The sequence below is a fragment of the Odontesthes bonariensis genome, chromosome 4 (assembly GCF_027942865.1).
Source record: "Odontesthes bonariensis isolate fOdoBon6 chromosome 4, fOdoBon6.hap1, whole genome shotgun sequence".
Taxonomy (NCBI): Eukaryota; Metazoa; Chordata; class Actinopteri; order Atheriniformes; family Atherinopsidae; genus Odontesthes; species Odontesthes bonariensis.
This window is the reverse complement of record NC_134509.1, coordinates 25,030,296-25,047,174: the sequence shown is the minus strand read 5'-3', so window position 1 is coordinate 25,047,174 and position 16,879 is coordinate 25,030,296. Positions and strand designations below refer to the sequence as shown.

At 42.0% G+C, this 16,879-nt stretch overlaps 2 protein-coding genes across 2 annotated transcripts; one reads left to right on the top strand and one right to left on the bottom strand.

The window, feature by feature from the left end:
• The first annotated feature begins 7,208 nt into the window (after positions 1–7,208).
• Positions 7,209–10,765, top strand: krt98 (keratin 98). The gene is made up of 8 exons (XM_075463660.1): positions 7,209–7,594; positions 8,066–8,148; positions 8,309–8,465; positions 9,041–9,202; positions 9,289–9,414; positions 10,184–10,404; positions 10,521–10,531; positions 10,634–10,765. Exons 1-8 carry the CDS (start codon positions 7,256–7,258, stop codon positions 10,729–10,731), a joined length of 1,197 nt encoding a protein of 398 aa, XP_075319775.1. The 5' UTR covers positions 7,209–7,255; the 3' UTR covers positions 10,732–10,765.
• A 3,868-nt stretch (positions 10,766–14,633) lies between these two features.
• Positions 14,634–16,879, bottom strand: krt15 (keratin 15). Its single transcript, XM_075463657.1, has 7 exons — positions 16,312–16,879; positions 16,064–16,146; positions 15,784–15,940; positions 15,523–15,684; positions 15,275–15,400; positions 14,955–15,172; positions 14,634–14,850 (listed from the first exon to the last, which is right to left on the bottom strand). The coding sequence occupies exons 1-7, from the start codon at positions 16,795–16,797 to the stop codon at positions 14,751–14,753; spliced, it is 1,332 nt and encodes a 443-aa protein (XP_075319772.1). The 5' UTR covers positions 16,798–16,879; the 3' UTR covers positions 14,634–14,750.

The window sequence follows — 16,879 nt, the reverse complement described above, 5'->3', positions numbered from 1 at the left end:
GTGTGATTTCTGGAAGTGTTCCTGAGCCCATGCAGTGATTTCCAGGACAGGAACGTGTATGTTTTTAATGCAGAGCTGCCTGAGGGCCTGAAGATCAGGAGCACAGAGTATTGATTCTCATCTGTGTCCCCTGCACTCAGAGATGTCTCCAGATTCTGTCATAATTTTTTGTGTATTTTTCTGTCTAGTCTCAGTTTTGCCATTTCCTCACTTTTCTCCTCAGTTCCCTCCTGCCAGTCACCAGCTCCACTCCCTTCACCTACGTTCATTTATCCTCAGCTGCACCTTCTCACTAATCACTCTCCCCACAGTATTTAGTCTCCCGGTTAGTTCTCATCATTTGTCAGATCCTCTGGCAGATTGTCCACTGGTAATACTGCTTGCTTGCGGTTTTCCCAGTTCATTCCGGTTCTTCATAGTTTTTGTCAGTTCCTGGATTTAGTTTTTGTTCTTTTGGTAACTATATCTGGCTTTGCCGCGCCCTTGTTTCTAATTAAATAGTTTTCATTTCATTTTTGTCTCCTGTCTCTCCCTCATTGTCTGCACTTGAGTTGTCCTTCTTCGCCTCCATCAGTGAAACGTGTGAGTCTATTTGGTTGTATTATGAATTGTAGATGTTGGAATAATCTAAATCTTCAAGTTTTGCTCATTGAGGAACATTATTCAAAAAAAAGTTTTTGGGGCTGAACCTCTGCCCATCTTTATTTCTGAGAGACTCTGCCTTTCTAAGGTGCTCTTTTTACACCCAATCCTTATTACTCTTATTATTACCCGATTGGACGGGTCGCAGGCTTTCATTAATAATGATATTATTAGTGTTGTTGTTATTATTAACTGCTCTGCTCAGAGCTGCCGTTTCCATAGAGATAGCGGCTTATCAGAGAAATGTCTCTCCTTTTTTTCAGCGTGAGAACTACAACGTGTGGTCACGCTCAATGCATGAGACTTGAGAGCCCTGTTTGAGATTTTTTGCTGTCAACAGATTCAAGATGAGCCAATATTTTTAACGAAACACTAAAATGTCTCACTTTCAACATTTCAACATGTTTTCCATGTTTTATCATTTATAAAATATCAGTTTGTGAGATTTGCAAATCATTCCATTCTGTTTTTATTGACATTTTACGCAGCAGCCCAACCTTTTGGGATTTTATTATCACACGGAATACTAGCTTATGATACATGACGTGACGACGAGGTTTGAAGCTGTTGGTTATAAAAGCATATAGATTGGTTCCTTTAATGCAATGTATTCCCCTATAACCTTTTTAGTTTAGCCAAAAAGTTTAGCTAAATTTATCTGTACTTAGATAAGAACTAATAACAATGGGTTTGACACCACTATTTACAATTACTTTTATGCATTAAACTGTCTGATATGTCAAATTTTAGTAAACAGCTGCCGTTTCCAAGCACCGAGTGCAGTTTCTTCTCATTAATTCGTCCGAAAAAGTGACTTTACAATTAGTTCATCTTTAAACTGAGGTAATATTCAATTAAGGACATTCTTGAAAGCTGTTTTCTACACCTCCTATGTCCTATTTACCCCTAAAAAAAAACCCAACTCTTAATTGTATCTAGAATGGTTGAATAAAAGGAAAGCAAAATTAAAACTGGAGTGAAAACTTTCATTGCAGAGAAAGTCCCCTCTCCCTCCCCAGCCTACTCCATCGACCAAAGCCCCCCCAGCTTGGCCCCCACCACCGGTGCCCACAGCTGTCATTTCCAACAGCGTCAACGCTGTTGTCTAGGACGCTAAGGGCCTCTGTGTTGGTAAACACCATCTCAACCAGAGGTCCAAGGATGGAGTGAAGAGAGGGACAATCAGACTGTCCAACCAGAGAAATCTTATCCATATCCCTTGCAAGAACACAGCATCCAGTTCAACTATAACTAATCTCAAACACGCAGTACTCAATGTCAGATCTTTAAGTAACAAATCATTCTTAATTAATAGTTTTATTTCCTCTCACAATCTTGATTTTATGTTTTTAACTGAGACGTGGCTCGACAAAAACACAGCAAATGCAGTCCTGATTGAGTCTGGTCCACCTCACTTCAATTTTGTGTCTGAAACACGAGAAAACCAGAGGGGTGGGGGTGTTTGTGCCATGTTCAGGGACAATATACCCACCCACAAGTTGTCATTTGGGTTTTTTTCATCATTTGAGTATGTGTCTTTCAAAATGGAGATAAAACAATCTTCCATACTTTATATCACCATTTATAAACCACCACAGAATTGTTTTATTCATGATTTTACTGAACTACTTTCAATTGTGTGCACTGCTTGTGACTGTTTAGTCATAACAGGGGACTTGAATGTTCATGTGGACGTAGCGCATAACAAGGAAGCTAAAGAGCTCACTGCTGTCCTTGAAATGTTTGGTCTAACTCAGCATGTGACTGAGCCCACCCACAACAGAGGGCACACTCTAGATGTGCTCATTTCAAGGGGTGTTGTTATTTCAAACGTGAATGTCGTCGATGTTGCTTTATCTGATCATTTCTGTGTTTTCTTCGACCTATCTACTTTACCCAAATCAGCAGCTGGGTCTGCAGTTGTTCGGGGAAGACTCATAAATGACAGAACAGGGACACAGTTTATGGAAATGATTAGGTTTGAGAACACCCTGTGTTCTGATGTTGATGATCTGTTGAACTCTTACACATCAAGTCTCTTAAATGTTTTGGATACCAGTGCTCCTGTCAAGGTTAGAATAGTTAAAAGTAGGCAAAGGGCGCCATGGAGGAAAGAAGAGTCGGTCAGGGCACAAAAAAGGGAGTGCCAGAGAGCCGAACGGAAATGGCGCAAGTCAAAGCTCCAGGTTCATTATGAGACTTACAAAGAAAAGCTATGTGTGTTCAACCAGACTTCACGTAGAACAAGGGAGAGTTATTTTTCTGAAATCATCAAAAACTGCAGTAACAACTCTCGTGTCCTGTTTCCTACAGTAAACAGATTAACAAACCCTCCAGTTTCACTGCCTTTAGAACTCATGTCTACATCCAAGTGTAATGAGTTTGCAATATTCTTTAATGACAAAGTTCAAGGCATTAAAAATGCAGTAATTTCCAAAACACAAATAACTACTCTGCAGCCAGCTAGACACCTAAAGCTGACACATTTCACACCTGTTACTGACAAAACAGTAGAAGAGACCATCTGCAGTCTGAGTTCACCAACGTGCTGCCTTGATGAGTTGCCCACTAGATTCCTAAAGTCTGTGCTGAGCAGTTTGTTACCACAACTCGCTCATCTAGTCAACATCTCACTCCAGACTGGAACATTTCCAAAGGCCTTAAAAACTGCTGTCATTAAGCCCCTTCTAAAGAAGAGCAATCTTGATGCCACTGTACTGAACAACTACCGGCCCATATCAAACCTGCCATTCTTAGGCAAAGTCCTAGAAAAAGTTGTATACCAACAGCTTGGTGACTTTCTCCTGTCTAACAATGCCTTTGATACTTTCCAATCAGGCTTTAGGCCCCACCACAGCACTGAGACAGCTCTGATCAAGGTGACAAATGACATCCGCCTGAACACAGATGCAAGTAGAGTCACAGTCTTAGTTCTGCTGAACCTGAGTGCTGCCTTTGACACAGTTGACCATGCAACCTTATTACAGAGGTTAGAAGACTGGGTGGGAATCTCTGGTCGTGCTTTAAACTGGTTCAAGTCCTATCTGGAGGACAGGAAATATTTTGTTGAAATTGGTAACTGTGTCTCAGACCAAATGGCTATGACCTGTGGGGTTCCCCAGGGGTCAATCCTGGGACCCGTATTGTTCAATCTGTACATGCTTCCACTAGGCCAGCTAATACGCAGCTATAATGTGTCCTACCACAACTATGCAGATGACACTCAGATCTACATGTCACTGACGGCAGGAGAACACGGGCCTGTAGATACATTGTGTCACTACATTGAACAGATCAGTGTGTGGATGCAAAACAATTTCCTCCAGCTAAACTCAGACAAAACTGAAATCATTGTCTGTGGCCAACAGAAACAAAGAGAAAGTGTTATCAGTCACCTTGAGACTCTCTCTCTAAAACCTAACTATCAAGTTAGAAATCTCGGGGTAATATTGGACTCAGACCTGAACTTTAACAGCCACATTAAATCAGTAACATCCACAGCTTTTTACCATCTAAAAAACATTGCCAGAATCAAAGGAATAGTGTCTAAACCAGACTTAGAGAGACTGATCCATGCGTTTGTCTCCAGTAGGTTAGACTACTGTAACGGCCTGCTCACTGGGCTCTCTAAACGGGCTGTAAGACAGCTGCAGTACATCCAGAACGCTGCTGCTCGAGTCCTGACTAGAACCAGGAAATACGACCATATTAGTCCAGTGCTCAGGTCTCTGCACTGGCTTCCTGTCGCTCAGAGAATAGACTTTAAAACAGCTCTGTTCGTGTACAAGTCTCTTCATGGTCAAGTGCCAAAGTACATCTCTGACATGTTAAAGCCATATGAACCAACTCGGGCTCTGAGAACCTCAGGGAGGGGTCTCCTGCTGGTGCCCAGAGTCAGGACTAAACAAGGTGCGGCTGCGTTTCAGTTTGACGCTCCTAACATCTGGAACAGCCTTCCAGAAGATGTGAGACAGGCCTCCACTCTGACAATGTTTAAAGCCAGGCTGAAAACATTTCTATTTAGCTGTGCATATCACAACTGGAAGTATTTTATCTGCACTCTTTGCTTTTTAAATAACAAATGATTATTTTAATGGGTTTTTAATTTCTTTATTTTATTTTTTATTTCTTTTTAATGATTTTATTGCCTTCTTGTGATTTTATGTAGCTGTGAAGCACTTTGAATTGCCCTGTGCATGAATTGTGCTCTATAAATAAAATTGCCTTGCCTTGCCTTGCCTAAATGTGGTATCTACTCTACTATCCTGGTACTGTAATGTGTCAGTTTGCGTTTGTGCTCCACTGACAGTTTATCAGACATACTGTCCTAAAACCTTTTCAGACTCCGGTGCTGTCTACAGTACAGAGGCCCACATACAGTTACTCTCATATAAAGTCAGAGAAAAATATTTATTCTTAAAGAAATAATTACAAAGGCATGCTACCCGACATACCTCTCTGTATGCAAACACGTCTTCAACATCGCTTATCAGGGAGGGAAACTGTGGTAACTCCCCTGCCTGCCTCCCTTATACCATACATAGGGGTATTGGGGAGGCAGGTAGGGCAACATTTTTCACTGTTTTAAAGAACAAAAGAAAAAAAAAATCTTGTCAACTATGCACTGAGAAATATGTTTAAAAGGATTAAGATAAAACAGATAAGGCTGTGTCACAGGCCTGTCATTATCATCAGGTTACTGCATCACTGGAGGGCTCAGGGACCCAAAGGGTTTGTGAAGAGAAAAGCTTATTTAAATCAAAATCATGCAACGAATACAAAGTTTTACAGCTGATAAGCATTGCTGAAATGTTTCAAATATAAAACCAGATTCAGCCTTGGGTCATATTCAGTTCCGAGAAAGAAAAATATCACATTAATAGTTAGCAATGCATGCATCTAATCTTTTTCACGGGAGACATTGACATGTCACAGCAGGGAAACCACAGGTGTAACTAATAACATCAATTCGCTCCACTACAACAGAATGAAGCCATAGTTAATGTGATTAGTTTCCCGTTTGAACTCACAGTTATGACTGGTCAAAATGCTTACTGTGGAAAATGTGAAAACTTAAGTGTATTCCAGGTTGAAGACACACCTATTTTCAGCTGCGTTTCAATAAAGCTCAAAACTTAATCACATTTTATACTGATTTTATCTGATTTTATCTATTGTTCTTATTTCTTTCTTTCTTTTTATTTCTACTGTTTTAATGTCCCTGTAAAGCACTTTGAATCGCCTTGTAGTTGAATTGTGCTATACAAATAAACTTGCCTTGCCTATTTATGTTCTCGATTTCAAAGTACAAAACAATCAGAAATCAGAAAATTAGGTTAAGCATCTCAAAAAGGCATCATGTATTATACGTCATTTTGTTCGTGGAAAGAATTACGTAATTGTGCCTTTAAGATTATTTTTCGCACCAACTGACAGACATTCCTCAGGTGCATAACAAACCATCAATCAATTACAGAGCAACCATTACTTAGACATCCTAGCTATGTTGTTTTAAGGACAGGTGATCATTTTTTTTTTACCAAGATGGGGATGTGCTACTGACATGAAGGTAAATAGGGTTTAAAAAAGAGTGCTGATTCACAATAAAACAAGTTAAAACATCTGTTAAAACTCGATTTTGCCTCAATATTAAACAATGTATCTTTAATAAAGAAATAATTAATGTACTGTGAAACGATAAAGGATAAAACTTTCTTCTGAAATCTTCTGATAAGGCATCAACCTTCATTGTAAAAATGCACCACTGACAGCAACTATAAGCTGTGAGCACTGACAGTGTAGACAGGTGCAAGTTTCTACACAGCTTTCGTCCGTAAGGCCGCACGCTGTTTGAGTTCAATGCTGACATCAACAAGCCAAAATGCCCTTAAAATCATCACATACAAATTCATGTTCAGCCGTTATAACTTGCTCACTCACCATTGTAGTTCTTTACCTTAGCTTCAGCTAAAAATCCCGAGCACAGACTGTAGCTATGGCTGATTTGAATAGCATAAATGTTGCCAAGCCAAATAGTAAAAGAAGTATTTTCTTTGTGTAAATATCAAAGAGCATGAAGTTAAACATTTTTCCTGGAGGCTAATGACACAAAAACAACCGTAGCTGCCCCCAACATTTGGCCCCAAGTTTCATAGAGGTGAAACTGTCACTGGTACGTGTCATTTCTGTCACTGCTATGAGCAGTTAGAAGGTGTAAATGTTAAAAGCAAAGGTCATGCACCGCAGTTTCTTCAGGAACACATACATTTAAATAGTATGTTTTTGTCTTTAAAGCAGCTTTCAAGCAACTGAATAATAGAGAGGGCAATGACTGAGTTTGAGTGAGCAAGAAGAAAATGTGGCATCACAAGTTTGACCTGAAAATGGGTGGAGAAACCCCTTCCCATCAGTCGCCACACCCGTGGTGATGAAGAGAAAGTATAGAGGAGTGGGTGGGTACCATGTTAGCTGCATTCCTCCTTTTAAGTTCGTTCTCCAAGCCACTCCCACTTTTTGCTGTGTACCAGCTATATAACCAAGGAGACCAAACTGATGCTTTCAACTGCAGATCAACTCTGGTAATCCTACCTGTTTCAGATCCAGACTCTCCAACATGTCTTTCAGCATGAAATCCTACAACCAGAAGACCATGAGTGTCTACGGTGGAGCAGGAGGTCGTGGCACCCGCATCTCCTCTTCCCAGATGGGCTATGCACCAATGTCAGGAGGCCTCAACCTCGCTGATGGGCTTGACCTCCATGTTAGTGCCAACGAGAAGGCCACCATGCAGAACCTGAACGACCGTCTGGCCTCCTACCTGGAGAAGGTGCGCAGCCTTGAGAAGGAGAACGATGGCCTGGAAAGGCAGATCAGAGAGTGGTACCAGAGCAGAACTGTGGTCTGCAATGACTACTCCAGCTACTTTGCCACCATTGAGGACTTGAAGGATAAGGTAAGACAAGGACGACGCATATGGTTGTGTCTCAGTGGTTTTGTTATCTTCCTCTCGTCATTTGTCAGATTGTATCACTGGGCATCTTTTGAGGAAGAGAAGGTGTCTGAACGGAATGTGAGAGTAACACAGCTTTAGAGTCAGTAAACCAGAAACCTGTCGACAGTTAAGAAGGCACAGCTATAATTATCACAACTGCCGTATCAGATACATTCCGACTGTAAGTCACATCCTGCTGACAGTGTTCAGTGTCACGCTGACAATCACATAAGAATCTTACAGTTCACCCATGCAATTTATTTGTCGAGCTGTAGTGCAACTATTTGCAGCCATTTAGGATGACATGATCCTTTGCGACACAAACATTTTTTAGGTGTCAAACCCTGGCACCTGTATCAGCCCATAAAACTGTATCAAATGTGAACCTAACCGCATTTTTCACGACTAGTTTAATCGTTTATTCTGTCTCAGATTCGAGTTGCCTCCAGGCTGAACGCCAGGATATTGTTGGACATTGACAATGCAAAACTGGCTGCTGAGGATTTCAAAGTGAAGTGAGTGTGCTCTCTGCGTGTTTACGTCTCTGCCACTTAAGTGATACTTCACACGTGCATCAGAGCGTGAACTCATGCCTACCTGACAACTTCTGCTCTTAATAAGACACCGAAACCTCACTGACCTGTTCTTCTGCCCTCCCGTGTGAAATCCTTTCAGGTATGAAAACGAGCTGACCATGAGGTTGGCTGTGGAGGCTGACACTGCGTCAATGAAGAGGGCGTTGGACGACATGAACCTGAGCAGGATGGATCTTGAGAGTCAGTATGAGTCCCTGAAGGAAGAGCTCATCATGCTGAAGAGAAACCACGAAGAGGTGAGAGTGCAGATAAAATAGAGTGAATGTAGTGGTGGACCAATTTTAAACTCTCAAACCACTTATTGACGGTAGTTTACACATGTCAACATATATTATATTCATACAACACAGGCCAACACCTACAAGGAGTATGCACAGAACCTGAAAGTTCAACATCATCCATCTTTTCAGGAGCTGTTTTCTGTGTGATTGTTGAAGTTGTCACTATTTGTCTTCACCATCTATTGTTGCCTCAGCTGATCAGAGTTCACACACTTGACCTCTCACTTACCCCTGATAAAACTGAGGAAGTACCATGTTACACACTGTTTTTATAAACAGCTCTGCTGCCTTCTGCTTTTCCCAGTGCTGCCCCTTTTCTCTCTGCACACTTCCATGTATTCTTCCTTTTGCTCCATTAGCTCATCGCTGCTGTGTTTCCAGCACCACTACTTCACACAAACAGATCAAAGATCCAAAAACATACAGGCATTACTGTATATCGACCCCTCACTTCATCATGATAACAAAAATGATAAATTACTTTGATTGTTTGCTCTGGTGCATTGAATTCTTACCCTAATCCCGTGCAGGAATTGGCTATACTGAGGAGTCGGATGGGCGGCCAGGTCAATGTGGCTGTGGACGCTGGTCCCTCCACAGACCTGAACCAGGTCATGTCAGAGATCAGGGAACACTACGAGGGCGTAATCGCCAAGAACCGTAAGGAACTGGAGTCGTGGTATACAAACAAGGTGAGAAAAGAGGTTAGAGCTCTCCCCATTTGAGTGACTTTTGATTAGTTCATTGGAAATGTAACATGTGAAGTATTTCTGCTCAGATCACAGCAGTGGAGCAGGATGTGGTCACACACACAGAAATTCTGGTGACATCCCGCACAGAGATTAAAGAGCTGAAGGCCACCCTTCAGAGGCTTCAGATTGAACTGCAGTCCGTTTTGAGCATGGTATGTTCCCATTTATCGTTAAGATATGTTTATCTACTTGAATTTAGACTGTGATGCCTTATTTTCAAGGCTGCATACAATGCAGATTTAACTCTGTTTGTAACAAAACGTTTACGGCCATTTTACTCTCATATCTCTCCATTAAAGGTACTGGCTGAACAAATTGATTGGGGCATAAACCCTAGAATGCTGCAATGACTTACTTAGTTTAAGAAGATTTAGTTTTTGTGTGAATTAAGAAAAGAAAAGTGGGAATTTGGTATCTTTGTGGGGTTTTTTGTAGGCTTTTTCTATCAGTCTGAGCCAGATAGGCATCTTCGGTTACCTCCAGTCATTTGCTGCAGGAAAGCTTTGAAATACTTCAATGGTTTGAGCTTTGAGAGTTAAATGTGATTCAGTGGATTAGATCCACAGATTCAATAAATGACCACAGGGCTGTTCAGCAGAGCTCTTCCAAGACCTACAGCTACAATAGAAGGTGTTAAAAAGTCTCCATTGCCCACCGCTTCTTTAAAGCTTTGACGGGCACTCTTAATTTTGTCATCTTGTTGAGCTCTCTTCTTTCACTGGAGACTTTGCACCACTGACTGGTTATCCTAATAAACCAACCCTTTGATGAAAACGTGGCTAAAATTAATTTGCATGTAAAGCCAATTAGTTACATTTCCTTGTTATGGACTCACTTTAACAGGCCTTTGAATGAGCTTTCCACTCACAACTATGAATATGCAAAATTTCATCACACAACTTCTCTCTGCTTCCGCAACAGAAAGCGTCTCTGGAGGGAACCCTGGAAGAGACTCAGGCACGCTACGCTGCACAGCTAGCAAACCTCCAGATCACAGTCACGAGTCTGGAGGCTCAGCTGTCCCAGATCCACGCCAACATCACCAGTACCAAGCAGGAGTATGACATGCTGCTGGACCTCAAGACCCGTCTGGAGATGGAGATTGCGGAGTACAGGAGGCTGCTGGATGGGGAGGATGAGAGGTGAGACCTGAAGAAAACAAAGAAACACATACGCTTTAAAAAATAACAAGTGAAACAAGGAAGGACAATAGTGGTGAAAACTAATTATTTTTCTTTCTTTTTCCCTCTATTACCAGCACAAAACAAGGTAAGCAAGGATTCTTTAGAACTTTATCATCAACATGATGTCATGTCTTTGAGATATGCCATGAAATGTGCTCATGAATGTCATTTTTTGCCTTTTCCTCAGTGGTCACAAAGGTCATCACAGTGGTGGAGACAGTTGTGGACGGAAAGGTGGTTGGAAGCAGCAGGACTGTTGACGTGGATGTTGATGAAATTGAGTGAAAAATTGGAAGTATCAGCAAAAACCAATAAAGATCATGCAGTTGAACTGAGGTTTCCTGTGTGTTTGCAATGAACAGATTTTAACCTTCTTTTTACACTATCCACATTGTATTAGGACAAACATATTCATGTGTTTTCCTACTGCTGCTTCGGTCAGCATTTAGAATGTTTACATACCTGTTGTTAAAGAGGTCAAAGGTTTATTCATTTGGAGAAATCCGATTTATGCTGTATTTACTTTAAAATTAGCATCTAATCTGATGGGAATGTCAAAAACTCAGCCACTAAAGGTATGGTATTTCTCCCAGGAGTTTGTGCAGAAAGCAGGTTTAAGTAGATGTGACAACCTCATCAGTTAACTTTTTTAATCGAGAATATGTAACATTTCCACATGAAAATGTCTTGAAACGATCAGGCGAATATTTTCCTGTATTTTTGCAGCTATTTTCAACCAAGTCTGATCTGCAGAAAGTCATTTTTTTATGTCAGGAGAGACCAGGTTTGCTAATTTACCTACTTACTTACAATGAATAGATACATTTATAAAAATTTTAAAAAAGCACTCTCTCTGTAAAATGTATAACCAACTATGCCGACAAAAGATAAAACACCATGACTAAAAGCATAAGCATGAGACTCCCCTTTCTGCTGGCTTATCCTACCTTCTTAGTCTCTACTACTGGTTCCCAAGTTTATCTATCAGGCCAGCCAACATACCTCAGCAGAAAGCCTACTTGATTATGTGGTTATTTTCACAAGGTCCTCTGAACAGGATCCATAAAAAGTGGCAAAACCCACTATTACATCTTGAGGGGAAAAAATATTCATCTAATATTTAATCAGAGAATGTACCATTTTAATGGGAGCCCATGGAGCCATAAACTGTATGATGTGGACAGACAATGACGTCAACCATTTGTTAACTACCATTTTGAAACCTCGCGTTTGCGTTCAGCTGTCACCATCCTTTTGAAACCAGAAGTGAGCAGGTCTGCCAACTAGCAGGCACTGAGTGTGAGACTCACGCAATTCCCTCTTTTCTCACGCTCTCACACAACAAATTGATTTACTAGTGCTGTGAATACTGCTTGTAATTTCCCCCTCGGTAATGAATAAAGTATTTTGAATTTGAATTGAATTGAATAACCGATGACTGATAACTGAAGACATGGCAAGAAATTCACAGAGCATGTAGAGGCAGGACAGAGCAGCATCGGGAGCACAAACAAAGTTTTTAGAACAATCAGGAAGAAAGTGAGAAACATCTGCTGGATTATTGTGATACCAATTATGGGCGATGTGTGCCACAGAACTGTGCAGCCACATGGAAGACCAAGGCGGCAGTGATTCACCTCTAATTTAATCTTAGGGTGTCTGAAGTCACTAGCAAGTGAAAAACTACCCAAAAGCACAACCCTGGCAATTCTTTTAGACCCCCTTTGTTTGAATGTTCCTAATTTAACAAACCATCCACCCATCCATTTTCTATACCCACTTAATCCAGTACAGGGTCACAGGGGGCTGGAGCCTATCCCAGCAGCCTTTGGGCGAGAGGAGGGGTACACCCTGGACGGGTCACCAGTCCATCACAGGGTCAACAAAGAGACAAACAACAGAAAGAACCCACGCATACACAGGGAGAACATGCTAACTCCACACAGAAGGTCCCCAGCTGGGATTTGTACCAAGAACCTTATTGCTGTGTGGTGATGACACTATCCACCACAACACCGTGCAGTCCCCTCATTTAACTAGCAATTCTGATTTTTATGTCAAAATAATCCTCTCCTTAACTCCACCTCCTCCGTGAAGCCCCGCCCGCTTGTATCCAACTTACTCGACAGATGAAGCCAGCTTCTTAATGCCTTGTTGTCAGCTGTACTGAGGACCATGCACCTTACTTCTGCTCAAGCCTCAGAGGATGTAGGAGCCCAGATAGAGTAGCTGCTAACCTCACCAGATGGCCAGGGTTGAGCCCTTGCTTAGTCTCCGCCCCCTGAAGATGAAAAAGAACTCAGTCTATAGAAATGCTTACCTGCATACCCAAGCCCTCTCACTTCAAGCTGAACTCAACAATTGGCAGCCCTGTATTTGAAGCCTAATATCAATCTAGTAATCTTAAAAACAACCACCAGCACAATGATCAGAAAAAAATAGTGATAATGAGACCATAATGACCTCTGAGAAAATTGAATTAACTTAGGGAAGATTTGAGTTTTTTTGACTAGAAGTCTTGGAGCCAGTAGCTGGAGCCTTAGTTGCCATCACTACATTCACACGTAAGCCACTTATCCCTTACCTGAATATTTATGCAGACAGTCAGTCTGACCATTTTTGTAGCCATCAAGTTCTGAGTCAGTCTTAGAGCCAATAGGGACATCTGATTGGCATTTCTTAAAACACAAGCATGCTCTGCACACCACTGTACCAATATTAAGTCATCTACACCATCTACAGTGTTGGAGTGTACAGGACACTGCTAAAAGCACCGTGACCCTAACCCTAACCCTTACATTTTGGTTGCATTAGTCCTTTACAACGCTGGGTGGCTGCACAGAGGGAGACAGGAAAAAACTCAGTCCTGGTATGTCCTCTGGACGCGACTGAGGAGGTGAGTGAGAGGATATTAGCCCATCAATCATGGACAACATCGTTCACCCACTGCATGGGACACCAAGAGCTTGATTATACCAACAATGCACAAAGGAGCAACACCGCAGATCATTCATTCAGACAGTGGTCAAACTTTTCAGCTTTTGCACAGCAAGATAACTGTTATTTCTTACAGGGCGTTAACTCTCTTCATTTGCAAAATGTATTTCTTTTCAGCTGTTGTGTCCTTCACAGACTGGTTCTGTCTGACTGTCTCTCCTTGACATTTCAAGACAACATCTTGCATTTAAGCATATAGTGTCTCTTTTTAAGTTGTCTTCTGGTTATTCTAAATATATCGTTTGATTTTCATAATTTTCATGTGTGTACTTTAATTCTGTATTTTGTTTTACTGATGTTACTCTTCACTCTTGATCTGTAAGATGTTAAATGAAATCTTATCAACATGTGTTATGTCATGTCATGTTATCTTATCTTATCTTATCTGAAATTGTTTGATACAACTTCAGTCTAAAGAGGGGCTGGGACTACTGGAGCCCAGCATGTACGTACAGGGAAAAAGTTGTGCTCCAACACAAAAGTAAATACAGCTTTAGGCGGTGGAAACACTTTTTTTCTACATGGTATAACCAGAAGCTTCATATTACAGGTGAAAAAAAAGATAAATGTGAAAAATGTATCGTGAAATTGGATCTTCAAGCTGGTGTGGACTGGATGGTGAACTGAGCATGAAACATGAAAACTGACATGACTGTCTGACTGCAGGATGTTATACACGATGTGCAGCCTACATCTGCCACCTGATGATGCAATCTCTGGTCTGCCTCAGAGTCTGAAAAAAAAAACGTTCATTTGTAGCACATTGTGTAACTCGGATTAAAAGCTGGTTTTGTAAACTTTTTTTCTGCTGAGCTGTTTTAGAGTGTGTTACTGGGCTGCTACAGTTTTAAGACTTATGTCAGAGGCTGAAGACCTGAGCTCACAAATACTTTAGAGCAGAAAATGTCAAAAGTCTTTGCTCAGAATTTGTCGCTGGTGAGGTAATCACAGGATGCCTGTGAGCAGCCTTGTAATCACAGCCTCAGTTGCCTTAACCTGTTTTCTTTGTCTGTCCAGCGTTGCATTTCAAAAACACTAAGTCAGCCTCAAGCAATTGTGATTGAATTCAGCTAAGAGTTTAGACTAGATCAAGGATAAAGATTAACACTGGTATCGGTTTATGAACCAAGTACGCTACATAGGAGTGATGACAGTATTAAGAATTATCCACACACAAATGAGACACGATAGAGGTTAACAACTGAGAGGCTTTTATTGCATTCACATTTGTATTTGAATGAAGAAGTAATTGTTCAGGTGGTGACTTGTAGCCTCAGGGTGTTGCCCCGTGTTTTCTGTGAGACAGTTTATGAGGTACTTGAGGAGACCACCACGCCGTCTTTAATCTCCTCTGTGACAACTATAACCTTTCTTGTAGCGGCTGTAGAGGTCTCTTTCATGCCAATACTGTGGAGACAAACAAATATAATGCGCTCATTAAAATCATGACAAAGCATCAATTTACAACGCGAGAGGAAAGAATTCCTCTTTCTATTCTCCCTTTTCCTTACCTGCCCTCTCCATCCAGAAGCCTTCTGTATTCTGCGATCTCCATCTCCAGTCTCGTCTTGATGTCGAGCAGCATCTTGTACTCTTGGCTCTGGCGTTCCATGTCAGCACGCAGCTGCATCAGCTGTTCCTCGAGCCTTGTCACCTGCATCTGGAGACCTTGGAGCGTCATAGAATATCGTGACTCTGTTTCAGCCAAAGTGGCCTCCAGCGATGATTTCTAAGGAGAAGGGGCAAGAGAGGAAAATTATCAATAAACTGAAGTTGAGGTTGATAAATGATGCAAAGGAGTGAAGAGTAAAGCCGGATCTTTATCACTTACCATGCTTAGTTGTGACTGTAGCTCGATCTCCAGGCCTTGCAACGTGCGACGGAGTTCAGAGATTTCTGTCTTCGATGATTGCAGAATTTCTGTGCTCTCCACCACCTCCTTGTTCAGAATCTCTGTCTGCAGTAGACATGGCAGAATTTCAGAGTCATGAATCACCACATACCGGTACTTTTAAACAAATCTATGCAGACAAGGTTAAATTACTCAGTTCAGACAGCCAAGGTTTTCTCCAGTCTCACCTTTGAATCAAACCAGGACTGGAGTTCTCTCTGGTTCTTTACTGCCACACCCTCATACTGCTCACGGATCTCAGCCATAATGCTGCTCAGGTCTACCTGTGGTTTAGCATCCACCTCCACATTGATCTGACCAGTCATCTGGGTCCTGATGGATGCCATTTCCTGTTGAACAAACAGGTACGCTTTGTTGAGTTGTTTGAGGAGAATTTATGCCACATTTGACCTAGCCGATGGGCTGCAATGCTCATGTTTTGTACCCACCTCCTCATGGTTCTTCTTCAGGAAGATCAGCTCCTCCCTGAGGCCTTCAATTTGCATCTCTAGGTCTGACCTGGCTAACGTCAGCTGATCCAACAATCTCTTTAGGTCAGCGATATCTGCCTCCACTGATGTGCGCATACCAAGTTCATTCTCGTACCTGTGAGGTAGCAAGAGATCAGACATTTCATTACAACATCTTCCATTTATTATCAGTTTATCTTCACAGTTTTCCAGGTGCATCAAATCTTAAACACATGTTGTCTCTGTTCTTGATACCCACTTGGTTCTAAAGTCATCTGCTGCCAGCTTTGCGTTCTCCTGGGCCAGGAAGATGCCTCCATTGACACGAATGGCATCCTGGATCTGTGTGATGAAGAAATGTACCACATTACTCTCATCAAATTGTCACCAACTGTAAATAGATCCTGTAAACAGTAATATGTTGGTATATATCATTCATGAATGCATTGCATGAGAAATTACAGAGTAATGTTCTTTGGTGTGTCATTCACAAACCATGAAACATACCTTTCCCTGCAGGTCAGCAATGGTGGCCTCAAAAGCTGAGTAGTTACGGGCAGTGGGGGCAGCCTTACTCTCCAAAAACTGTTTGATCTTAAGCTCAAGCTCACCGTTGGCCAACTCAAGGCTGCGCACCTTGTCCAGGTAAGAGGCCAGCCGGTCGTTCAGATTTTGCATGGTGGCCTTCTCGTTTGCTCCGACATGGAGGTCAGCACCGCCGTCTCCACCATAGCCTGCACCATAGCCTCCACCATAGCCTCCACCATAGCCTCCACCGAAGGATGAACCCCCTCCCATTCCAAAACCATAACCACTACCTGCACCGCCTGCAGCTCCAAAACCACCAGAGGAAACAGAGATTCTTGCCCCACTTCCTCCTGCACCACCATGCACACTTGAGGCATATGATCTCTGAAGTGAGCCTCCACCCAGGCTTCGTGCACCAAAGGAGCGCCCAGAATAAGCACTTGACATGCCGCCGGATCTTGACATGGTGTTCACTGGTAAGACTGCTCAGGAGATCTGACTGCCTTGGAGAGAAGGAGGTGGCTGAGATGCAAAGTTCTGCTGCTGT

Coding starts and splice junctions, on each gene's coding strand:
- krt98 (XM_075463660.1), top strand. CDS start 7,256: ATGTCTTTCAGCATGAAATCCTACAACCAGAAGACCATGAGTGTCTAC. Junction 8,149..8,308: donor GCTGAGGATTTCAAAGTGAA/GTGAGTGTGCTC, acceptor AAATCCTTTCAG/GTATGAAAACGAGCTGACCA. Junction 8,466..9,040: donor TGAAGAGAAACCACGAAGAG/GTGAGAGTGCAG, acceptor AATCCCGTGCAG/GAATTGGCTATACTGAGGAG.
- krt15 (XM_075463657.1), bottom strand. CDS start 16,797: ATGTCAAGATCCGGCGGCATGTCAAGTGCTTATTCTGGGCGCTCCTTT. Junction 16,147..16,311: donor TTGCTGACCTGCAGGGAAAG/GTATGTTTCATG, acceptor TTCATCACACAG/ATCCAGGATGCCATTCGTGT. Junction 15,173..15,274: donor TACAGTCACAACTAAGCATG/GTAAGTGATAAA, acceptor CCTTCTCCTTAG/AAATCATCGCTGGAGGCCAC.